The 26,761-nt window shown below is 34.9% G+C and overlaps 2 protein-coding genes across 6 annotated transcripts in view; one reads left to right on the top strand and one right to left on the bottom strand.

Moving 5' to 3' along the window:
• On the top strand, positions 1 to 9,048 carry LOC138123437 (tRNA (adenine(37)-N6)-methyltransferase-like). Of its 2 annotated transcripts, XR_011156784.1 has the most exons (6): positions 2 to 258; positions 324 to 653; positions 6,490 to 6,918; positions 7,110 to 7,260; positions 7,312 to 7,537; positions 8,919 to 9,048. XR_011156784.1 is itself a non-coding variant. In XM_069038193.1 (5 exons), the coding sequence occupies exons 1-5, from the start codon at positions 161 to 163 to the stop codon at positions 7,483 to 7,485; spliced, it is 1,182 nt and encodes a 393-aa protein (XP_068894294.1). In that variant the 5' UTR covers positions 1 to 160; the 3' UTR covers positions 7,486 to 9,048. The 2 variants fall into 2 exon arrangements, 1 of the variants encoding a protein (XP_068894294.1); XM_069038193.1 differs by having other exon boundaries at positions 1 to 258; positions 7,312 to 9,048.
• The window catches only part of LOC138123441 (uncharacterized), a 24,876-nt gene continuing 7,116 nt past the window's right edge, over positions 9,002 to 26,761 (bottom strand). The window contains exons 2-5 of one of the 4 annotated variants that reach the window (XM_069038199.1): positions 25,616 to 25,665; positions 14,424 to 14,627; positions 13,959 to 14,058; positions 9,002 to 11,452 (exon numbers count right to left, since the gene is read on the bottom strand). In XM_069038199.1, the coding sequence (XP_068894300.1) occupies positions 10,938 to 11,452; positions 13,959 to 14,058; positions 14,424 to 14,627; positions 25,616 to 25,665 (869 nt within the window). In that variant the 3' untranslated portion in view covers positions 9,002 to 10,937. Of the gene's footprint in view, positions 11,453 to 13,958; positions 14,059 to 14,423; positions 14,628 to 25,615; positions 25,669 to 26,761 lie in introns of all 4 variants that reach the window. The other 3 variants (XM_069038198.1, XM_069038200.1, XM_069038201.1) reach the window with 3 other exon arrangements.

Here is a 26,761-nt window from a genome sequence, read left to right on the forward strand (position 1 = left end):
TAGTTCTATGTTACTCAGATCAGACTCAGATCGACGGTTTAGAGTGAGATGCATAGAGCGACCATCTTAGATAATAGCGAACGTAGCAAAGGCAACGAACTTGTTTGACATGTGTTGAAAAGAGCTAATAACCTATTCTATTTCTAATAACAAAAAACAAATGACAAAAATGTCAGATTGTGTATGTGCAAAAGAGGGTTATGTTAAATATCTGAAGACTCAATTGGAATTGGCTCGACGGGAGATAAATAATTTACGGTGAGAATGTGTAATATTATAGTGACCAAAAACACATTTAATTTTAATCTAGAAAATCATTTTAGAAAACAGGTGAAGACATTAAATTTTGTCCACCGGAATGGATGTGATGATATCAAGGAAAAGTTAAAGAATTGGAAGTGTGTTGGTTGCAATAACACTAAAACTATTCAATCAACAGACATTGAAAAAAATGTCACAACGGCGTCCACAGAATCCACAGATGTATTAATAAAACACATTGGTATAATCAGTACCAAATTTCCAGAAAAAAGAGGAACTCCAAGGCAACCTGCTATATGCCCAAATGCTGTTGCTAAGTTGTCATTGAAGTATAATGTTTTTACAAATCCTCACCATGCACTGCAAGGTCTTCAGGAATTCTCACATATGTGGTATATACTTTTTTTTTTAATAGTAAATTGATTCAAAATGATTAAACCATATCATTAAAATATTTGGACATAAAACAAAACTTCATTCCTAGATTGATGCACAGGGCCTTAATTATTGTCAAAATATGCAATAGAAAAATTTGTCAAATCTGCCAACAGTAGAGTAGTATGTATGGGGTCATTATAAATGTTTGTAACAACTAAACTCTGTCCACTCATAGACACAGAACACAAACTCATAGATTGCTTGACATAAATGTTCGCTCAACGCTACAACAAATAGAACCGGCCCGAAATTTAAAAAAATAGAAAGAGCAAGTTTAGGTACACATGATGTTTTATTATTATTCTGCATGTTTGCTGCACTTAGGAAAGACGAAAGAAAACTTCAGTACAGTAGGAGTAATATATGTATTAGGTTTTATTAATACAGGGTATTTCACGAGTAATAATGTGCCCGACGGAATAAAAAATGCAACCCACAATACATTTTCGATTTTCCGAAAAAGCTGACTATTGAAATTAAAATATCCAGCTTTTTTCGGAAATGGCTAAACACAAGCAAGAGATTATTTAATATGTACTCCTACACTCAAGAGCATAACTATAGCACCACCCCCGATTTTCCAGATTTTTTCCCCAAACCTTTAGTTAAGATAATATGGCTCTAGAGACTCATAAAAGAATCAAAAAGAATAATAATCAGCAAGTGTAGTGCCAGTTGTAAACAATTTGTGTGATTTATTGCAGAAAAACTGAAAATTCAAATGTGCATAACTATAGCACCACGCAATTTTAAATAACATGCCACTTTTTTTTTTACAAAACGTTCTTTTAAGTCAGTAATGGTGGGTTGCCCCCCCCCCCCCCATTTTTCCTAATTAGCTTAAAGATTCTAGAGTTCACGCTGTCTACCAAATTGTTATGTGTTTCAGGCTCTAAATTGGTCCAACCATTTAGAGCAATTTTGAGTTCATTTATGGTTTCGTAGTGTTTGTTATCCTGATACAGTCGACGAACCAAGGTGCCCCAAAGGTTTTTAATTGGGTTCATGTCCGGGGAACAGGAGGACTACTCTAATAAATCGATATTTTGAACTTCGAACGACCTGATCGACTTTCTGCTGACGTGTTTCTGGCCGTTATCTTGTTGGAATAGCAATTGTTGATTGTTGTTGTTGTTTAAAAAAGGTATCAAATCTTCTTCGAGAACGTCAGGATATTCCCTGCTATTCATTTGTGTTGACAGGTAAGCTAGCGTTAGAACCTCTGTTTTGGTGAACGCTCCCCACACCTTTAGAGTGCCACTACCAAAGTTTCGTTTGGAAAAGTATTGCGGTTCTTTTCTCAAATCTCTCCAATAGCAATAAAATCCGTCTGGTCCATCTAATTTAAACATTTTTTCATCAGGAAAAATTATCTGAAATGAATATGCTTCAAAAAAACTTAAATTTTTTGAAAATTCTTAGGTTGAATTCTCCTAGTGGCAGTTCATGTTCTGATGGACAAATTCCAACCTAGCGGTTTTGTGTCTAAAAAGGAGTCTTGGAGATTATTTCAATTTTTGACGTACGATATGTTCATTTTTACTCAAAATCCTTCTAATTGTCCATCGTGAGACATTCGCTCCACATTCTTGGGCAACTTTTCAACCTGTTGCTTGCTGTGACAATTATTCTTCTCACAGTCCTAGGCGAAACCGCTTTTCCTTGGGCTGCCCTTTTTGTTTGTGCCATATTCAGCAGAGTTGCTTAAATAATTTGACACAACTTTGCGGAATCGTTCAATTAATTCTTCAACAGATTTCGCCCTTCATTTTGAAAAACCAAAATTTTACCCTTTTCCAACTCAGAAAAATAACAACCACGAGGCATTTTGAACTTGACTCTAACGAATTAATGACAATTGTTGATAACAATTTATCGATTGTTTATGTTAGATAGTCGTGGCATGGCCCGGGCCACAGTCATCTTTCATTTTATTTACTTTTGTTATTTAAAATTGCATGGTGCTATAGTTATGCACATTTGAATTTTCAGTTTTTCTGCAATAAATCACACAATTTGTCCACAACTGGCACTACACTTGCTGATTATTATTCTTTTTGATTGTTTTATGATTCCCTAAAGCCATATTATCTTAACTAAAGGTTTAGGGAAAAAATCTGGAAAATCGGGGGTGGTGCTATAGTTATGCTCTTGAGTTTATTTAATGCATGAACAAAAATTACCTCCGTATCATTTTCGATGTTTGTAATGTCACTTAAAGTGTTCATAATGCTAGTTTCTTGAGGCACGCATTCACTTCACAAATTTAAAAAAATTAACAAAAAATCGCAACGGAACAGATCAAAACAGCAACACGATCAAAACGAATAACTTTTTATTTTTCACTTTAGTATAATTGCATGATAACTCCTAGGATACGAAATACGTAAACATGTCCATAACAACCGGGGAATAAAACAGGGCGTAATAAGAATAAGCGGGCGTAATAAGAATAAACGGGCGTAATGAATTCATAACGCCCTCATCAATTCATAATTGCAAAGATGCCATTTTTTTTTTTAAGAACACGTATAGTGAAAAATAAAATCTTGTATGCACCACGGCCTCACCGAATGATTACGCCCATCGATCGATATCCATCTCTCGGGCTAAAGCCCTCGAGCTGGATTCATCGTTCTCCGGGCGTAATCATCGTTGTAACGCCCTTGGTGCATAAATAGCTATAAAACCAGAGAATCGCAAAACAAAGCTCTAAAGATGAAAAATCGCAAATCTAAATGCTTAAACCACTTGACAGAACTGACAATGTCAAATTTGAAATGTCATATAATTTATTTTTTGTTCGACACTGTCAGAATTTGAGAATTTTCTCCTATGTGAACGGATTTTGATAAATGTCACAACTTGTCAAAACGAAAGGTCAAGCTAATTTTAAAGGTTTTAAGCGATTTGGAGCCTTTAAGGGGCTCGTCAAACAAAAAAACGTTGTATGTGGGCCATTTTAAAACGCGAGTGACGTTTCGTTTTGACAAGTTGTGACATTTATCAAAATTCGTTCACATAGGAGAAAATTCTCAAATTCTGACAGTGTCGCGTGGGTTTCATAACAACCAATGAGAATCAGTGGCGCGAATGCTTCAAGCATGGCCAGCTGTATCAAAAGTTCAAAACGCTAAGCGCTTATTATGGCCGCCCCACTCGATGATTTCTCCGTAAGAAAAATTGTTCTTGACATTTAAAAAAATCAGTAGAGACAAGTGACGATTATTTGAACTAAAGGTTAAGGACAACGAATGACAAACGTCTTTTTTTCTGTTATTGGTTATGTCCATGTCAAATTTTATAAGTAAATAAATTAACTGCAAGTGTTAACTGCATGCAGTAGCAAAATAATAAAAATAGTAAGAGTGTAAAATAAGAAACATACATACAGGATATCCCAAAAATGGCGTACTAACGGTGCACTACGGTGTATATAGAAGAGACTACCGTAAACATTCTATTGGACTTAATTGCTGATTTGGCGGTCCTTGAAAGTGGCACTTAACAGGAAAATTATTTTGAAATATATGTATTAAATTGTCATGACAGCTACCTCTAATCGTACATATTATCACAAAGTACAAGATTACTCACTACCAATATCTAATCCTGCACAATAGTGAATTTAGAAGCTTTGGAAATCGAAAAAATTATTTTAAATCCACTACGGTAACATTGCTAGGTAATGATGTACGAGTACATCTTTGTTTACATTGTATTACCGTTAATAATAAAAATAATAATTTATTTTTTTCCATATTTTTTTTTGTGTACATTTAAACCTCCTGGATACGGTAGTAAGTAGTTAGTACGCCATTTTTGGGACACCTGTATAATAGGTAAGGTGTTCTGTCCGTTGTCTGCGCTGATCTCATTATAGTCTGTGCAATACGTTTTTGGTGAGACTGGAGGCGCTGTGGGTCTGGGACTTACAGAAAACTGTAAATTGAGGTTTGTCGTTTTCACCACAGGTTCCACATTCGCTGTTAACATTAAACGTCAAATAAACGCGTCAAAAATGTCAGAAATCAAAGTTCATGGCAGAACATCTCAGTAAAAACAGTTTTCATGAATAATTTTGACCGAAAAAAAATAATATCTACCTCCAACGATGGGTCAAAATTTTGCAGAGACCTACAATTCCTCAGTTTATAGCGCCATCTCATAGCGTTTTTAGTTTGGCCGGCGTACGACCTTGCTCTATTGCACAGACTAGAAGTAGAGAAAATCAGCGCAGACAACGGTTCTGTCAATAGCTTTAAAAACCAAAATAAAACCAACTTCAATTGCTTCAAAATATCAGACATAACCTCAAAATGTTTTAATTCGAATTTAGTATTTTTCTGAATACATTGTGTTCTTGGATAATGTGACTCGTGTCAGCATTAGAATAAGTGAGCACATCAAAAAGATTGTCACCTGTGGAAAAAGTTCAACAAGAAAATGGTAAATTTCCTAGAATGGAATAAAATTTTCATGGTTGCAGAGGATAACCCAAATGGACTTAATATGTAAATACAAAGGTTTGCTGACCCAGCTAGCAAATAAGTTACCAGGGGCCAACAAGTCATTTACCAAAAAGAAACATTAAGTTTAAAGGAAAATGCATAAGGGAGGAGCTGACACAGGATGAGATCCCAAATTTGTAATAAAAGCTTTAAAAATGTATCGATACGTTTATTACTAAAAGCAAAACGCGGTACTCTGTATAGCAATCAATGTGCTGTAGTGTTGTGAAAATAAGTATCCTTTTTTTGAACATCCAGTGTTTAAGAAATAAAATTCAGGAACTTGAGGATATATTAGAAATCAATAAATTTGATATTTTATGTTTCGAAGAACACTGGCTGGTTGAGTCTGAGGCGAATTGTTTTAAAGTGGGTTGTTATTCAATAGCTGAATACTTTGCTAGAAAAAACCACATCCATGGAGGAGTAATACAATTTGTTGACTCCAGTTTTGAATATACTTATACCTCTCCCTACTGTTAAAGATTTATCTGTAGACATAGACTGTGAATTGGGAGGTACCTACATAGACTGTGAATTGGGAGGTACATACATTTATTCCTTCAATTTGAAACCATTGGTGAAAGACCTTGCACAGCCAACAAAATGCTCTGCTATGTTATCCACGGGTTATCAACTAGATACATAATTCCTGCAGGGTACTTTTTCCATTCAACGGCACAATTTTTACAGATTTTGGTTTCATTGTTCTTTGGCTTGTTACTGACAATCATGCATTAAATGTAGCTTAATTTAAAAATCTTTCCAGCGGAACGTTAAAAAATCATATTGACCATCCATCCCTAACCTTTTTTCCCAGTATTTCTGTTTTAAGTTTTGATTAATGTCATTGTGACAATTTCGTTTTCAAATCAGTTCCTAATGTTAATTTAGAGGGCGCCACTGTACGTACGCTCCACGACTTTTTCAAACCAAGTGGGACGGCCATAATAAGCGCTTAGCGTTTTGATACAGTTGGCCATGGCTTCAAGATACCGAGCGATCATTTAAAAAATAAATCGAGTTTGCTTGGGAGCCTATGCTGTAGCATGGGTTGCCATTGGTAACACGCCGACTCGATTTATTTTTTAATTGATCGCACCGTATTACCAACACAATCTATGATAATTTCTTAATATTTTAATGTTATGGTTTGGGGATTTTGTTATCTAAGGATATTTAAAAAAATGCATTCTATCAGTGGACGTAGTCTAACAATGAATTTGGCTTCTAATAAAGAAGGAAAAATGTATTTTTGTGTAATATTTTGTAATTTTAGGATCTTATTTCATTTTCACAAAAACAGTAGTACTCATGTGATGGCGAAGGTTTCGCCTCCACGCCTGAATGGATGTAGGACAGGAGTATTTGCAACGAGATCACCTCATCGACCAAATCCTATCGGCTTATCTCTGGTAAAAATCCACAAAATTGTGGAAAACAACATTTATTTTTACGGAGTTGACATGATTGATAAAACTCCTGTATTTGATATAAAACCGTACATCCCACGTTACGATAATCCCTCTGCTATGAATTGGTCAGAGTCCTTAGAAACTAAAACTAGAAAAGAAGAAACTTTTATGCAACAATTGGATAAAAGTAATATTCATGTTACGCAAATTGCAAAAAATAGTAGTAGAGTTAGCGAGCCGTTTTTTACAGAAAGATTATGTTCAGAAGTGAAGGATGAACTACCAGATACAAGGTGATTTAACAATTACATATTTTCATTTTTTCATCAACAAGATTAAAATTAAAAAATAAATGATCTTTGGTCACTTCAACTACATAGTTATAATACTGCTTTATAATTGTATGTACAATTTGACTGTGATTCGCTTTTTTAATCATAAATTTCATAAATAATATCTAATGAAGAAATATTGTTGAAAACAGTAATGTAGCAACTTCAAGTGAAGGACATACGATAGGAGCATCAAAAAGTGACGTTCGAATACCACTGTGGATCGATCATTCAGCAGTTAAGACACTGACTGTGGTTTTTGCAGAACAAGCCTTATCTCAAATAAGTCAGCTAGAAAATGAAGTAAAACTTGATAGTTTTTAAAAGCCTTTGTAATATACAGCAAAATTTTAGAATGAAGAGAGAAAAAAAATTATTGTAAATGTTCTTAGAGAAGATCCCAGATCGGTGTACGTGAGAGAAAGAAAGCCGAATAACTGTTACACATTTCGTATAGAAAATTTTAATGTGTCTTGTAAATTTAATGATATGACACATACTGTGACGGTTTTGCAAGTGTTTCGATAGTAAACATTAGGTACTTTTTTAGGTTTAGATGCAGCTATCTACAAAAAGTAGCGTAAGTACATTGTACTTTCTATTTATGTGCATTTTATAAATTTTTTCCGTTGACCGCTTGTTAATTTCAATATTAATGAATTATTTTGTCTAAAATATGTATAGTGTATTAATGGACCTCATTAATACACTATTTTTCATTAATCAACGATTTTTGCGATTTTGACGTTTTGATGATATTTTGATGTATAAATAACCTCGAACATGCATTGTTTGCACTTACCAACACTGCAGCAGGTAGTGCAGCAGGGTTTTCTATACTTTATAGCTCCATAACTGCACAATTACAAATTCACTTTTTCAAAAGCCGACTTTTTTGGTTATATGTAATTCGCATGTCATATTTTTCAAAAGTAACTAGGTTTTCTTAAGGTGCAAATCCACGATGAGATATTTTCATGCAATTTTGGTCTCATGATACAAAAATTTCACGAACAACTAAATTTCATTGTGGAAACACTCGTGAGTCGTGAGAGACATGAAACACTGAAACATAACACGAGATATTGTCTCCTGCAAGTTGTTCGTGAAATGTTTGTATCATGAGACCAAAATTGCATGAAAATATCTCATCGTGGATTTGCACCTTTAGCAACCATGATTTTTACGTGAAATTGAATGTGAATGGAGTTGACGTCTTCTGACACTCTTTGTGGAAAAGTGAATAGAAAGTGTTGAAAAATTTAAAAATGGCCTGCCCTGAGGACAAAAAAGGATGAAGGTATTTTATAAGGTCTCATCTTTATCGAAAAGATGAAATTGGTTTTAATTTGGCTTTAATTTGAAATTTTGTCATATATAATACAATAAGTGGTCTAATTTTTTCCGACAAAATTTGTCATTTAAGACACGAGTAGCTTTTGCAACGAAAATTACACGAGTCGACGAAGGAGACGAGTGTAATTTTCCAAAAGCAAAAGCTACGAATGTCTTAAATGACAAATTTTGCAGAAAAAATTAGACCACGAATTGTATTCGACTTGACAATCCACCGAGAAAATTTTTATTGAGTTGACCTAATAAATTTGACGTTTCATTTTGACATAAATTTTTTCGCTGAAAAACCACTAGTTGTTTTTTCACTCAGCTGGTTGTTTTTTCACTCTACTCGGTGTTTTTTCACTATAAATCAATTTGATTGGTCCAAATTTGAAAAATGCTGCAATTCGATTGGTTAAAAATTTTCGAGTTGGATTGTCAAAAAAAAAGTTTGCGGTCAACGAAAAAATTTTGTAATCAACTCGTTTGTTAATGGGCGATTAATAATCTCAACTATTAAAGGCATTCACTCGCTGCACTCGTTCGTCCTTTCAACAGTTTCGATTATTAATCGCCTTCATTAACAAACTAGTTTGTTAAATAACTATTAATTGTGTTATTAGGAACGGGGATTATTCCAATCACAACAAAGAACAGAAATTATGAAAAAGAGACTATATATTTTAATTTTAGTAAGTAGTTAAAATACTTTCAAATATGTTATTTATTAATAAAAAATAATTTACAATTTCATTTTTCTATTCTATATATACGAACATAAGTAAATAACGTATTAATAAATAAAATTAAATTAACATCGCGATATATTAAGAGTGTTGTGAAACACTACTTTGTCCTGCTATCGACACATCGATTAAATTTAAAAAGAACTCTCGATTTTGTCATTTATTATAATTATTTCTCCACGACTATTGAAGAATGAATGCATTCTTGTTGGATATTCAACGAAAGAATGATATCAATTCCACACTCAGTGATAGAAAATACTAAAACCCACGGCTGTCGGCCAATCACATTCCTCGTATTTGCAATCTATCACCGACAATCGCCAATCGGATGCGTTTGTAAACAATAAGTCGCCCATCGCGTAGCAACCGCCAAGCGAGGCACAATTTTAATTGTCAAATATTAAAAGTCAAATTCAATTCAATTTTCAAAGATTGTTTTTTCTTGGTGTAGTCGTGAAGAAAGTAGTCTTCAACTCGCGTATGATGGCTATTATTCACTCGGACGCTTCCACCACTCGCCTACGGCTCGTGTTGGAATTTTCATTGTCTTGAATAATAGCCAAAGCCATCATTATACGCGAGTTGAAGAATGTACTATTCTATCTTCCGAATAAATTTTACTATAGGTACCTACTATTGCGATCATTAAATTTTGGACATCATTTTGCTGTCATGGAAACAATTACTCGAAATCATGCTTTGTTGAAATGTCACATATGAATGATGAAATTGTTGTCAAATTTATCTACAATTTGTCAATGTGAGCGATGATAAAATATTAAGTTTATAGTTTTCTTAACCCTCCACCACCGGCACGGCAATTTTGCCGGAGTACGTACACTATTACAGATACTACTATCAAGTAATAGTGCAGTGCTTATCATATACATATAATATACCAAGGGACAGATATATTGCCGGAAATTTTTTCGAGCAGTCCTGACATACGAGTGTTTGAGCGAAAAAATTAGACGAGGGCGCTAGCCCGAGGGTAATTTTGAGCGACAAAGACGAGTGTTGGACTGCAAGAAAAAATTTCTGGCGATATATATCTGTCTCGAGGCATATTCGGAAGAGAATCGCCCGAAAAAAACTTTTCCCTAGGTAAATTATATCGGAAATGTTCCCTAGGGAAAATTTCCGCTTAATTAAATTGTGATTCGTTGCTATTCAAACAATTCGGAGTTCGGAGATTCTCAACATAATTACCGGCGTCTCGCCTCCACATTTTGACTTTTTTGTGTTTTATGTTCTGTGTCAATGTTAAGGAATTTCCTCACGATATGACATGAGTATAATAATATACCTTTTTGAATTTCAACTACCAATGTGTTCTCCAAGTCCAAAATTTTTAAAAAGATTGCGGTACTATTCCCGTTGCTGAAATTACAAGTGGTAAAATCGTAATTTTTTCTTAACACCAAAGATTTCTCATAGCAACGGAGTGTTCTAAATATTTATTAATTTTTGTGTTATATGTCTGTGTTACATTGTTCTATTCCATTTGTCTGATTTTTAAAACTTCTTGAATGTATTGTCGGTAAATCCGACATTCACATTTTCAAAATTGACACAACAATCAAAATTAAGGTTATTAATACATAAAGGTCATTTTAGAATGTATGACACTAGTGTCCAAAATTTATTGATCGCAACCGTACGTAAGATTATAGTGACAAAATCAAAAAACGTTAAAAAAATACAAAAGTATAATTCACAAAAACAAATACTCATTTATGTTGTTAATTAGTGTTTTAATGCACATCAGTAAAATATATAACTACTGAAATTGTATTCTAAAGAAAAATTTATATTCTGACCTAGATCATTATTTTTCACAAAAATCTATTTTAGCTGTCACTGTTTTTTATCAATACATTGTATTTGTAAAACCTATGCTACTACTAAATTGTCTATGTTGTCGTCTCTTTGTATAACCCATCTGGACCTTAACGAAGCCATATTTTTTAAATTTTGGTTGTGCGTCCACGGCTTTAATTGCCTCAATTCTTTCTCTAAAATCAGATCATCGTCTTTAGATCTGGTGCTTATTGGTTTTGGTGCTATAACCGATACGGCAATGTAAGCTTTCGGATTTTTATGAAGGTACAGAGGCCGTCCTGTAACCCTATGATATGCAAATGTTTTGGGATAAGTTTTCTGAGAACTACTCTGTGGGCGATAATTTTCCGGTGTTTCTTTGTTCAGTTTCAGTCCACTCTGAAATATTGGCCACTCATTATGAATTTGAAAATTTTCCGTTTTGTTGCTTGTTCTTTCTTTCTGTTTTTTTGTAATGGAAATGGGAGGAATTAAGCTATTAATTACTTTCGATTCTGTTTTGCCCTCGGTGTGTTGTAAGTCTTCTATAATTTTTTTAGATGCCATTATGTCACTGTCGATATTCTCTGGAAAAGGAAAAACATTTTTCAGTTAAAAATATATTTTTTTGCACGAGCGGGCGTGAACTTGAATTTTAAGACGCTGTTAGCGGGCGTAAAATAGCACTTTTCAGCCCTAGGGCCGGTTTTCAGCCCTAGGGCCATATGTCTTTTTATAAATTTTCGTTGACATTAAAGGCAATAAATTCAAGGCTGCTGAATTTGCAGCTTTTGCCACATCGGATGGTGTACAGCAGCTATCATTTTCTTCGCCTTGTAACATAATTAAGCTGCGTTATTTACACAAATAAACTGAAACTTTCACGTTTTAATTGTGGTTTTCATTTAAATTTATAAATAACATATTACTATGGATATACAGGACCTTCCAAGACGGGGCCCGGGTGCTATTGTATCGTCCCAAATGCATTTTTTTTTTTCATTTAGGAATGTATTAGCAGTGTCTCGTGCAAAAAATTTTGTATGTATGACAGGCGTAAAGGGCATTTTTGGCCCTTATCGTGTTAGAGCCCTTGGCTTCGCCTCGGGCTCTAATCTCACTCCGCGGGCCAAAAACGCCTACTTTACGCCATTAATACATAAATAACTATTTTGTTCGACATTGTCAGAATTTGAGAATTTTCTCCTGTGTGAACGGATTTTGATAAATGTCACAACTTGTCAAAACGAAACGTCAAGCTAATTTTAAAGATTTTAAGCGATTTGGAGCCTTTAAGGGGCTCGTCGAACAAAAAAACGTTGTATTCAATTCGTTCATGTGTAAATTGGGCCTTTTTGGCACTCGTGGGCCTTTAAATTACTATTTTTTATTTGGACTTAATTGTCGCGATTTTAAATTTTTTATATTTTTTTCACTACTAGTCTCAGAAGGCGTCATTATTGACGCTCGAACCGACCCCAGAAGTAGAATTTCACTCCCAAGGTTAATAATTTTTTTATTATTAACCAAGGTCAATAATGAACAGCCGTCACCTAGCAACGAAAGATTTTCGTTGATTTCATTGGTTAACGTAGACGATTTTCATAGCAACCGTTGAAAAATGAGAACTCGGATCGACAATAGTATATTATACACCAAGGTGGAGAAGTTCATGATTATAGCCAGAGCGCCAAGATTACATCCCGAGGCTCGCCGAGGGATGTAGGTAAGGCGCGAAGGCTATAAGGGACTTCTCCACCGTGGTTTATATACTATTTTTTTCACTACTAGATACGTTAAAACCCCTTCTGATAATAATTACATATTAATTAAATGATTTTGCCCGATGCGACGATCCGAGTTCTCATTTTTCAACGGTTGTTATGAAAATCGTCTACGTTAACCAATGAAATCAACGAAAATCTTTCGTTGCTACGTAACGGCTGTTCATTATTGACCTTGGTTTTTCTCTAACCCTCCACCACCCGGCGGCACGGCAATTTTGCCGGAGTACATACACTATTGCGGATATTACTATCAAGTGCTAATCAACATAATTACCGGCGTCTCGCCTCCACATTTTGACTTTGTTGTGTGTTATTATGTTCTGTGTCAATGTTAAGGAACTTCCTCACGATATGACATGAGTATAATTATATACCTTTTCGAATTTCAACTACCAATGTGTTACGTAAATCCAGAATTTGTAAATTTTTAAAAAGAGAGTAAAATCGAATTTTTTTCTAAACACCAAAGATTTCTCATAGCAACGGAGAGCTCTAAATATTTATTAATTTTTGTGTTATATGTCTGTGTTATGTTATGTGAATTTGAACAGCTATATCTAAAAGATATGCTTGCTTTTGTTGTTTATTTAAAATAATAATATCTGGTCTGTTATGCTTAATTTGAATGTCAGTTAAAACTGTTCGATCAAAATATAATTTGTAATTGTCATTTTCCAAACAACTTTCTGGTGTATAACTATAATGTGGTTGTGTATTCTTTAATAAATTGAATTTAACAGCTAAATTCACGTGTATAATTTTAGCGAATATATCATGACGTTTCTTATATTCGCTTTGAGCCAAAACGGTGCAAGAAGAAATGATGTGTTGAATTGTTTCCCCTTCAGTTCCGCAAATCCTATACACCTTGATGTATAATATAAAGGGTATTTTTAAATTTGGCGTCGAAGTAGGCGTTGGAGAGTCGATTGAAATCGCACCACTCGTGTAAATCCGTGACCCGTAACCTGTATAGTGCGTTCACACTCGACAGTTCAACGCCTACTTCGACGCCAAATTTAAAAAAACACCCGGTACTATTAAACTAACATAATAGTAATTTATTTAAGGACTTCGTGTGTAAATTAGCTTGACGTTTCATTTTGACAAGTTGTGACATTTATCAAAATCCGTTCACACAGGAGAACACTCTCAAATTCTGACAGTGTAAAACAAAAAATGATTTAATGCCAAATTTTTCACTCCCATAGCATCTTGTTTGAAACATTTGTAGACTGTCTAACAAGAAATTTAAAACAATCAAAAGAAACGTTATGACAAAACTTGTGTCACTAGCGGTACAAACCTAATAGTTTATGAACTTTGTTCCATTGGTCTGGATGAGCGGCAATTTTGATCATAAGTTCAAGAAGAAGTTCACTCGCAGTTGCATTTTCACTTTCACCCTGAAAATAATATTTAAAATGAGTAACATTACAATATAAAAATTAAGATATTGTAGACGAAATAGTGGTTTATTTGACGAGGCCTTGTGTAAATTGTGGTTTTTGGCACGAGTGGGCCAGTTTAAAACGCGAGTGAAACGAGCGTTTTAAAGGCCCACGAGTGCCAAAAAAGCCCAATTGACATACGAACGAGTTGAATAGAACGTTTTTTTTGTTCGACGAGCCCCTTAAAGGCTCCAAATCGCTTAAAATCTTTAAAATTAGCTTGACGTTTCGTTTTGACAATTGGTTCACATAGGAGAAAATTCTCAAATTCTGACAGTGTCGAACAAAAAAAGCTTTTTAATTGTCATAAATTTCCTAACCTGTATTTTGTGTAGGTCATTTGTAGACACATCTGTTTTAGTAGATTCGTACTTGGAATCTTTAACTAGACCCATTAAAAATTCGTAACTCCTTTTATCTCTCGAATCAAATTCTCGATTATTCATAGCCTCGTGCGAATCAGGAGGGCCTAAATCCATTGATTCATTATGTGTTGACGACATATATTTTTGGTCCATTTCACTCTGAAATGACAAACAACTTTAGAATTAGTGTCTACTTCTCTGTAAGAACATTTCAGAAAGTAGGGTCTTTTTTCCAAAAGCTCGGGCAATGCGCAAAACAATAAACAGTTTGTTGTTAGTTAGGTACTGTTACGTTATTTATTTTCCCTGATGGTGAAATTTTCCCAAAATAACGATTTAACAGACTTCGGGTCGAGATGCACAGGAGACTGCTCGAGAGTACAACCTAAATGTGAGGGTGGGTGGTGATAATCGGAAGAAAGAAAACTCCGAGTGGTTTCAACGAAATGAATATATTTTCACCCCGTTCTGCACACGTACAAATCTGATTATTTGATAATAAAAACGTTTCTCACACTCAATAATTATGAACAAAAATGAAGGGTTGTGCCCTCGCCGCGACAAAAAAAGGAAAACTCTCGAAAAGTAAATTGAATTCAAAAACTAAATTAAAAAAAAAGAGGGGGAGAGCCGAAAGTGAAGCCCGATATCGTCCTCGACCCTATTCTCCTACGCCGCCCACGATCGGCGGGACCGTTCCTTCGGGCCTCACCTCGTTTCCCAAAAAAAAAGCTAAATTCAAAATAGAAAAGGAAGTCGCGCGGCGGACGAGGACACAAAAGATAATGAAATAAAATAAATAAGAACTCATACAAAAAAAAACTGTTATCGGCCTGACCGGCCGTTTGCAGGCGAGGTCGAGGTCACCAGCAGACCGATAACTCAAGCCGAACAAAAAAAACGTTCTGCCTGAAACGACGCGCTGGCTTCGCGAAAACTAAACATTTTTTCTATCACCCTGGCCTTGATCGTCACGGGGCGGTCGACGTCTCTGGAGACCTGGACTTTCCTCGGGGACTTCCTCGGGCCCACGGTGGACGACGAAATCCGGGCGTGGAATTTGACTCCGCACTCCGGCGTTTAGTTCTTCACGAACCATCCGTCGGGGATCCGCAAATCCGCTCCTCAGCGTCTGGGTTTGGACTTCCTGGACTCTTCTTCCAGCCTCACCCTCTTCGAACCCTCGACGTCTCCACACTCTTTTCTCGCCGTTTCAGCCCCTTTCACAGTCCCGCACCCGATCTGACCTCCCTGACCAAAGACCAAAAGCCCCTTCCCCTCACTCTCTCCTGTCTTTTATAGTTTCGCCTCAATCAATTCGGGTTATTATTGTTTTTGGCGGCAAACGTCGTGCGCACGATGATCGAATCATGGAGAAAACTTGCATTTTTTTTTTAATGTAACAGTACCTAATGGTATTACCTACCTACGTCTTCCTTAAGTGATATTTTAATTTGATGCATTCTTGTCCTATACATATACAGGTTATTCTAAATGATTGTAGTTGAAGTAGGCCATGCCCATGTTATTACATTTTTGCCGCTTTCATGAGAACTGTCAGTTTTGTCGTTGTCACTGTCATTTTTTAGCTGAAAAGTGCGGTGATGAGATTTTTATTTGTTTTTGTTAAATTAACGATTGAATCGAGAAATATTGAGTTGTTTTGCAATCAATTTTAAAAATATTGAGTTGTTTTGCACCCAATTTAACTGCTGTGTGTGAACGGTGTGTACTCATTTTTTCCACATCATTTTGATGTTTTTTATATGGAGCGGCAACCATAAATTTTACATTCAGTTTCCACGCGTACTTCGACCACAATCATTTAGAATAACCCTGTATATGCAAAGCACTGATTTTTCTGCAAGTGGGAAGTTTACACCACAAGTGTTTAATCCCCCTGTTTTGCAACAATATTGAAATAGATTATTAATATCGGGTGTTCATTTAAATGTATCCTCATAATTCGGTGGCTTGGAGCTAAAAGAGCCAATGTCAATGTTTTGCTGTTTTGAGTTCATCTTTGCATTTGATTTCTTTTCTTGCTCTTCTTCATTTCCAACCAATAGCAGATCCATAAATACATACATGATTGCAAAAAAAAACGGGGAAAAGAAAATTTTCCTAATGTAAACTTGGTTTTGTCCATTTGTCAATTAATTGTCTAATCGACCATATCTATCAAATAATTTTTAAAAATGTCATTGAATTTTGACCATAATTCTAACCTATCTCTCCTAAGAAGGTTTCACACTATGAAATACATAATTGGAAAAATGTGTCAATTTTATTCTGACAGTTCCCGGTGTTTTTTTTTTTTTTTTCAACCAACTATAGGTACCTACATCAGCTAAAGATAAGGGCTAATGTCGTTTTGGCCGATTTAACGATTGCAATATTCTCATGTCATAATTTTGACATTGACCCTTTTAGTTTTAAGCCACAGAATTAGCGTTGAAGGGTCGATTGTGAACCCACCACTTGATCTGCAAGGAAGTTAAATTTTTATTTTTTTTTTGTAATATCTAGTTGTTAAAGGTGGCTTTCCGGACTGTTTGTCACCATGTAAACAACCGCATAACGGCCGTAGTCCGTTAAGGGTGTCCGTTATGAGTGGGAGCGGCCGTTATGAATAACTAAATAACTATAGCAACGTAGATCTAAACTTTATTTTTCAACTTTTTTACAATTGGTACAATAATTAATGTTTCATGTTATGGGACACACCTTGAATTAATCGAAATCCGTATGCCACTAGCAGATGTAGACGAGATCGAAAATGATGCTTCAGAATTGTAACACCAACACAAGCGCGATTTTGCAGGGAATAATGATGACCTCACTTGCTCTGGGGCCATTCGGACATCGGGAATATCTTGATCGCGATTTTTTATTGATTTCAGTCGTTTATTTTCAACGTAAAGTTAAGTGTTGAACAAATCTGACAAACAGCAGCAAATGTAGAGAAAATCGAAGATGATGCTTCACAATTTTAACACTAACACAAACGCGATTTTGCTGGCAATAACGATGACTTCACTTCCGGACATCGGAAATATCTTGATGGCGATTTTTTACTGATTTCATTCATTTATTTTCAACGGAAAGTTATTTTTTTTATTATATATTAATCATTCGGTTTTTTCGATGGCGTTGAAAAAAAATGTATTTCGAAAAGATAATTGCGAACGAATCGTAGAGATATTACAAAAACAATTGTACAATACACGTCCGTTAGGGCCTTTACTGCCTCGCCAGTTTTATTCGACTCACTCTGCGAGCTCGTCTCACAAAATCTCTGGCTCGGCAGTAAAGGTTGTCCTAACGGACTTCTATTGTAATAGCTATTAAGACACCTAACGATGTTATGACTATCATAACTACCGCAGATGTCGGTTTGAAATCCGAGCTCGTAGAGCGAGGATTTTAAGACATCTAAAGTTGTTATGATTCATAACATCCGTGGTTTGTTCAATAGTTTACCGGTTTCAGAATAAGCCGAAGAGAATTTAAAACAATTAATCCAAAAACTCGTTTTAAAACAAATTGGGTTGATCGCGTTTGCATGATAGGTATGTTCAGGTGTCATAGTTACATTTGGTTGTTTATGCAAACAGACATTTCGCAAAATGAGTTTGAATGATAGTGTTTTACCGGAAAACATCTTAAATGAAGCAGAACAAGCTGGTAAGTGCTCATAGTGTTAGTTTCGTAGCGTATTTATCTTTTTGTTTATAGAGTCGAAGAAATATAGCCCCTCATCATTCTGGACGTACTACCCGATGCCCGATGCTACGAAGTGCAGTTCATTTTTGAAGTGAAAACTTCTTTAGGCGCACTAGGTACTATTCCGGACACGGAATCTTGGCCAACATTTTTTTGACATCTCTAAAAAAAATGATATAAACCAATCATTAGCGTCATTAATAAATGACAATTATTAAAAATCACTTTGAAGTTTTAATTCTGACATCAAAAAAGCAAGGAAATGGCATTATCGAGTCAAAAGTTGGGTTATATTCAATAAAGGCCAGTTCACACATATTTGTCAGTTAAATGTCAGTTATGGCCAAGATTCCGTGTCCGGAATAGTACATACATTTAATTCCCGGGCAGTGAATTAGTTTCATGCGACACGGTAAAATCATAACGCAGCACAAGCGAAAATCGTTCGCAGATCAGCGCAAATCGTCCGCAGAACGACACGGTAAGCTAAAATCATGGGAGTCGAGATTTTTTGCGGAGCGAGCGAAAAACAATCACCTGTGCGTCACTTGTCAGTTTTCAGTTTTCAGTGATAATTGTGTTGTGACCTGAGTGACCTCAGTGCAGAGCTGCAGGAGTAGTAACTGTATATATATACAGGATATTTCACGAGTGATAATAAGCCTGACTTAATTTAAAATGCAACCCACACTATATTTCCGAAAAAAGCTGGCTACTGGCATTAAAATGTCCGGCTTTGTTTGAAAATGTATTGTAGGTTGAATTTATTATTCCGTCAGGCTCCTTATCATTCGTGAAATACCCTGTATAGTTTTATATAATATAAACGATAAAGACACGACAAATATTGTACGTTTACAGATGAATGTAGGATTTAATACGTCATTCTCAATTATATGGCTTCAACAATTATTCATGTATTGGAAAAATTTGTGTAGCAAAATGTGAAGAGGAAAATGAACAAATTATCATAATACAGGGTATTGCTAGGATTGCTATGAAAACTTGTGTTGTGTTCAATATCATCGTCAAGAAAATAAAACTTAAACATCCAAACTAACCTCGCAAATCTTTCCAGAGTGTACCTCTAAAAGCGGACGTATTTGCAGTTTCTATTGAAAAATACATATTTTTTATGTTTATTCAAAAACAGCATTGGATTTAAACAATATTAATTATTTATGCCTTGCTCCTTATTCCTCGAAGTACTATCATCCATAATAATAATATAATTTATAGAATACATATTACTTAAAATCAGTAACGAGCATTATAGAAGTTTTCACTTCTGTCGTGCACACTCTTTTTTTACTATGGCAGAGTTCCGTCTATGTAAGTAATTATTGTTGTTTTTAGTTCCGTCTGTTTGAATTAATAATGAATAAAGTTAGATATTGTCTTCATTTGTTGATTGTTGTTGACTTGTCACTATGACAATATTACCCTACAGCATAACTGTACTAGTACAATTATGACTCACCTACCATCCAACTTTTGTGAATGTAAACCAAGGCTTACTATACTGAAACCGGTAAAATACTATAACCTCCTTGGTGATCTGTAATCCGTGGTGCGTTCGCAATCGACTCTTCAACGCCTCCTTTGAGGATACATTTAAATGAATACCCAATATTTGAAAATATGGTAGTTCCTCCTATTTTTACTGAAATGTCATTTCAGCGACAAGAAATCTACTGTCGCGTGCAATAAATTCTGGTCGTCAAGGTCATTTCAAAATTTGGTTAGATTGTCACAACTTTAAAAAATTTCCCTGTCTGATTATGCCCACGTCAACAAAGTGTCAAAAAATTGAGAAAAAAATTAATGTCATAATAGGTTATTTACGACTGTTTTACAATGGAGCATTTTCGATTGCCTCAAAAAATGACCGTGACGACCAAAATTTATTGCTCACGACTGTACGTTCAGATTGGTGTGATTTTGTTTTAATTATATATTATAATACTAGTTAGAAACCGAAAAGAACTGTTACTTTCATTTCATCTTCGTGACGAATTGGATATTTTATGCAATAAAAAAACTGATACATACTGGACACAAAGACTTCACTTAAATCGAGTCGCAAAATGAGTTTCGTCCTGATTGCGAAACCTTCATTTTATTACACTCAAAGCGTAGTCAATTTAGAGCGAATTGAGAATTCGGAAATGGTAATTTTCAGTGAGCTATTTTCATCAACGCGTTCCTGCCGAACGAATACGGTACAAGGCTACAAGGTAATCCTTGATAAATTCATAATCTCTTTGACAATTAATCTATTTTACTGGAACAGCATTCCTGCAGCCGTTTGCCGAATTACCTACATTTAATATTTTTCGAGCAAATTATTACTAACATTTTTAACACTAACACGAATTATAATCCACCAAGGCAATGAGACATGAATTAAAACAAAAAAAACTGATTTTATTCTAACTAGGTATACAGGTGTCCCAGAACTCGCGAATCAAATTTAAACTGTATATTCCTTGATGGTAATGAAGGTAAAAAACGTTTCGAAAAATAATCAGGGTGCAACAGCTTTTTAGTTATGAATTAATCAAATTGACCAATAGAGCTCGATCTAATTTTCCCTTTAAGGATGAACTGGAGTAACAATCTCAGCAAAAAGTTGCGGAATTCTTATAATGCTATGAAACGTTTATTACGAGAAATCAATGTTAGAAAAAAATTTTTTAATTTTTGGAAACGAATTATAATGTAAATTATAATTATAATGTAATGTAAAAAATAAGTAAATTTTGTGTTTATTTTCTTGATATTTAGATAATTACTGACATGTGATTTTACAATCTTTTGACTAAGACTGTACATGAAAGTAAACAAAAACACACTGAATTTCAATTTTCATTGATTTCTGTTAAAGTTCTTAACGTAACTGCAGTAAAACGTGCGATATGAGTGTAATGTTGCATACCGACGTCAATTATATGCATTTTGTTCACTTTTATTGAAATTAAAACAGATACATAACCTCAAAAACCGTGTTTTTCCTCATGTAATTAGCGATTACAAGGAAAATCCTCGACCAACTTTTTTTGTAAATTCATTAGAAAATTCTACGACATCGATACTTTATGTGTGAAAAATTTGAGAAAAATTGGCCTTTTTGAAATATGTTTTTTATCAATTTTTATGCGACCATTGCTCCATTTCTCATAAGAACACGTGTAAAATATCTCGAAACTTTAAAAGGTAATAACTTTAAAATTCCTCGACCAAATTTTTTTAAATTTGGCACAGTATTTTAGAATGGATGAAAGGACTATTGTACCAATTTTAAGCAAATTTCGCCATTTTTCAATGTTACTCCAGTTCATCCTTAAGAGAAACTTGAGTACCTTCCCTCAATTGCCAAGCAACGTATAATTCGATAAATCATAAAATTATATTCAATATTTATCTGGTCGACTTGTCGGAACAGACGTCAAAAGTGACAGGTACTTTTGAAATAACCAAAAATGGGATAATTTCGCCAAAAGGAGGTGAACAAATGTATAGAATCTAAATCAGGCAACGCAAGATGTTTCTTCTTCCGGCAATGAATGAAATATGGTTTGTCATGAGTGAAAATTTCCAGAGCAATTGTAACCTTGAGGGGTATGGGAAATTGACGGGAGGGATATGATGAATTGAACCTTTATTGATGGAAGGTAAAATGGCGACGTAGCGTCAAGTGAGTAATATTACTACCTTAAAAATCTTAGTAAAAAGTGAAATATGTAGGGTTTGTGAAGTAAATCGGAATCACAAGAAATTTATCCTGACTCCTGTGCATAGGTACACTGTCCAACTGCAACGTATTAGGTAGCGCAGCTACACGAGCGGGCCTCGTCATCATCGAAATGAAAGAAAACACTTTTAGGAACATTCTTGACATTGCAAAAAAGCTGGAGTTACACGTAGGTTTTGAACAACAGATCAAGCATAGTTTTGAAAGAAAGAAGACAAAACTGGATTGAACTAACCTATTTATGTTAGCATCATTATTAAAAATTTAAGATCGCATTTTATAACTTAAACGATGTAGAATGAAATATGAAACATGCAAAATAAAAAGAATAATTTATAACAAGTGTTCAAAATGACCACATTTCATCTGAAGGAATAGGCGAGCTCGTTTTATTAAATTTTCCTTTGCCAAAGCATATTAGGAATAACAGAAGCCAGTGCTTCGTGAATTCGGTCATTCAGTTCTTCTAAAGTATTGATAGTTTCGCGGTAGGTAAATATACGTTGTAGTTCTTCAAATATCGTCGGCTTTCTTTAAAAACCCTGTAAGTCCTATTTTCTAGAATTTTTTGTTTTTAACGTTTTTTAAAATTAAACTGTGATTTTCAACTGCTATTAAAATCTCGTATGTCGGCAATGTCGCCTCTGTCGTTGCGTTGAATTTAAAAACTGTAAGAATAAGCGCCAAAAAATAGAATTTGAAACAGTTTTATGTGTCTCCTGAAAAATTTTGCTAATTAGACGTACACGGTTTTTAAAGAAAGCCGACGATATGCTTCTTCTATCGTCGTCATCAAAGGAGTGAAGAACAGTATCTTCAGTCTCTGGCGTTCTAACTTCTCGCGGGGGACCACCAATTTCTCGTTAGGTAGGCACCAAGGACCCCGTGTCTCGAGCACGATCCACCAACCGTATTTAGAAATACGTTATAATTTGAATGTGGCAAACGTCGTGGAAAACGTATTGCATATTCCCTTGCATCCTCACGTGCATTGCGCACGCACTCTTCATAAAGTATGAGCATTTCGGCATACTCTGATTTCAATACGAAGTTTGACAATTTCGAATCAAATTATAACTTGACGTTGTCAAAATCTTCACAGTTGCCCAAACATTTACTTGAAATTCCATACCATTCTTACTAGAATTATGTTGCTAGGCAATTCAAACTGTTGGTTAAATTTACGTGAAATTCAAATTAACAGCGTCCTTCTGATTGGTCAACTTTAATTATTCATTACAAAAAATCGATTATACCCTGTCCTTTTTTTTAAACGCTATTGCTTTCAGTTATCACCAAGGAAAACGCACTGTAAGTTTGATCCGCGAGTTCTGGGACACCTGTATAAGGCACGTACAAATGGCTTCAAAAAAAAACGGGAAATGAAATTTGACCTAATGTGAATTGGAAATTGAATTTGTCAATTTGTGTCTGTTTGACAGTATTTGTACTGAGGGGTAGGTATTTGCATAACTGACATTTCTGACACATGAGTGCAGTTTTTTAACCTAAATTCTAAAACTCCGTTTCAAACTATAAAAATTTAATAAAATCTGACAGAACTTTTTATGGCAGTTCCCGTTTTTTTTTTTGAAGCCAACCGTACTATCGCGGCCAAAATACTTTGGTCGTCAATGTGACATTAATGATATTCAATTGTAAAGCAAGTTTTAGGATGGTTAACCTTATTTTTTAGTGTTGTCAAAATCATTTAATCTGTGGGTGTCATACGAGTGGGGTAAACCCCACCTGCGGAAGCAGAGTTCGAAACCAAAAGATCAACATCAATTTGCCCGATAGACAACCCTTCAGAAGCAAGTAAGACAATTCTATATTTATCAAAAACTGAAGGTGCCATATTTTTGACAAGAATAATTTGAAATTGTCATTATATTGACCGCACTGACAGTGCGGTTGTCAGGAGAACGGATAATATAAAGGGTGTTTTTTAAATTTGGCGTCGAAGTAGGCGTTGGAGAGTCGATTGAGAGTGCACCACTTGTGTAAAAGCGTAAGATTTAAACAGCTGATCCGTGATCGGTAACCTGTATAGTGCGTTCACAATCGACAGTTCAACGCCTACTTCGACGCCAAATTTTAAAAAACACCCGTTATTATACTACGTGACAAAGAAAGGTAAACACCCAGTAGGTATTTATAGTTTTATTTCAATAAGTTTTTGCGGGCAAATGTGTTTTGGGTCAGATAAGAAATGATTAAATTTGCAGCCCTATCTATGCAGTATTCTGCCTTTTGTGCTGCTAGTTCGGTTATTACAAGTGTAAGGAAATTTTGTTTGCATTGAAAATTTTGACTTTTGAATTTTAGAAAACTTGTTGGAAAAGTGTTTTTGTAAAGCGAGAAATGTCGCGAGTGCGTACACTTGGTAAGATTCCTCAGCTTAGTGACTTTGAAAGAGGGCGGATTTTAGAAATTGCCAGAAGAATTGGCAGATCTGTAGACAACATTTTAAGATGTTGTCAGGCATGGACTCCAGAAGGCCGTGAACACAGGGCTAAGGGCACCGGACATCGTAAGATGACAACAAGAGAATGAAGATCAATAAAAGGGTGTTTACCTTTCTTTGTCACGTAGTATGTATATCAGTAACAAGTGATTAAAGTTTGAAGGAATTCGGACAAAGAACTCACCGTCGTAATCAACATTTTGTTGAAAACCAAAGTATCTTATTGCGTTTGATAACGTTAGGTATCTGTTGAAAGAAATGCCAGTTTTATCCTACCTTAAAAACGTCAGTGTAATTAAAAATGTCTCGCAGAAGGAGACACGCTAATTTTTTTCAGTTTGAACCGTTTGAACCTCGGGGACGCATTTTAGGGCTTCGTGAAGATGGATTTTCTTTTCCCCAAACTGCTGGACGTATAGAGCGAAGCGTAGCTAGTGTGGTGGTCTCCTCCGAAAGTTGCCAAATTTTTCATATAACGAACCGTTATCGAGTTATTCTGTGAAAACCTGTTTTTTGCACCTTTCATTCAAGAAGGCGGCTCGCGCTCACCGCGCCAACGTCGAAAATTAATATTTTTCATCAAAGCCTCTACTCAAACAACATATTTCAAAATCATTACTACCCCACCTTTTGTACGGCAAAATCCCCTACTGACTGTTGTCAGTTGTTGGGAGCACGGAATTTCGGGCAGACTGGAAATTTGACTGATATGAAATAGGCTTTAGGTGCTAGACGTATTATAATAATAACCTCATTTTAATATCTACTATTGTCACTTGTCATCTTGACAAATTGCAATCATCAATCCTGAAAAGTTGCAAGTGTTTAGATGTGATTTTCCGAAAACTGAACAGTCTTTTATTAAACTTTGGAAATCAATAACTAAAATGTAAAATAATTGTGCATAATTGTGACAGTTTATTTTGACATAAATTGCTGCCCGAAATTCCATGCTCCTAATAGTATAATTGGGGTCACGAAATTTTGGCTGTCACTTTCATGTCAATTTAAAAAAAATATTTCAATAAAGTGCGGCTAATGTCCCTGTTTTCATATAAGTCTGTTCCAAAATGGTCAAAATGACAAGTCTTGTAATAGCAAAAAATGAAGTTACGAATAAGTAAGGGCCACTTGACATCTCATGTCAATGGAATGAGAAGTGACGGCCAAAATTCCGTGACCCGAACTGTAGGTACCTACCCAATACGCAAAACTCACCTCTTCACTCACGTCTTCAAGGTCTGCCAAAGCTACTGAAACAAAAAATTATAAAAATATTAATATAGGTAGGTACTTTTAAAGAATATAACTTCATAGGTAAAACAGTCGTAAATATCATAACCTATTATCATGTTGTATGACATTAATTGTCATTTTTTTGTTGACGTGGGCATAATCAGGCAGGGAAATTTTTTAAAGTTGTGACAATCTAACCAAATTTTGAAATGACATTGACGACCAAAATTTATTGCTCGCGACAGTACATTTAGGAGTAAGACGGTTCTTTATTTTTTTATATACCACTCTTGTCAGAGAGAGAATGAGTGTGAATAATAACCATTTTTCCGCACTTGTAAACGTCAGTTTTACAAGTCACTGTATTTGCCTTGAAAATGTCTTATAACTGGCTAGCCTGTAAAATTTTACACCCGGGCTCATATGAATGTCGTGCGTTTCCAAAGCAATTTTTTTTTTGTTAAATTTCCTTTTAAGAATTCAATTTTTTTAATAAATAATGCTATAAAATACAAAATAGACCTAAGGTCATCGCTTGGAAACTGTGTCAGATTTGACCCAGTTTTGGGATCTCATGTTTTGAGATGGCATAGGTAAAAGAACTGTACTTTTTTCAATTGTTAATCCCCATTGGATAAGTTTCTTAATTGACCTGTCTCTGTAGCTTATTTCTAATTAAAGGTATTTGTAAAAGTTGTAATTGTATTTTATTTCATACTGGAAGTCTGTTCTGTATCATAATTTTATTTCAAAAATTAAAAAATCACATTATATATTGTGAAAATCACATCACCTTTTTTCCTGTGGCAACCGCCGTTGCTATTGTTTTTTACATTGAATATTTTTTGACTTTTTCACTTTTCATGTCAGATTTGATTTATAAAAATAAAACAGTCCGGTAGGTGTTGCTTAGCGACACTTCCCGGCTCTGATACTGTTATAACTCACCTACCGGACTCAAGATGATAATGTAATAGAACATCAACCGGACAGTATGAAATAAACGATATTAACACATTTGTTAGTTCTGGGTCAGCATTGGCCCAGTTTCGGGACGGCAAAGATAAGAGATTTAAAAAAAAACAGCATTTTCTCTAAAAACTTATGATT

Source organism: Tenebrio molitor, chromosome 2 (genome assembly GCF_963966145.1).
Source record: "Tenebrio molitor chromosome 2, icTenMoli1.1, whole genome shotgun sequence".
In the NCBI taxonomy this organism is placed as follows: Eukaryota; Metazoa; Arthropoda; class Insecta; order Coleoptera; family Tenebrionidae; genus Tenebrio; species Tenebrio molitor.

Bases quoted from the DNA above. Each gene is read 5' to 3' on its own strand.
- LOC138123437 (XM_069038193.1), top strand. From the start codon at position 161: ATGACAAAAATGTCAGATTGTGTATGTGCAAAAGAGGGTTATGTTAAA. The intron at 259-323 runs GTGAGAATGTGT...AAATCATTTTAG, and splicing joins CGGGAGATAAATAATTTACG to AAAACAGGTGAAGACATTAA. The intron at 6,919-7,109 runs GTGATTTAACAA...TGTTGAAAACAG, and splicing joins GATGAACTACCAGATACAAG to TAATGTAGCAACTTCAAGTG.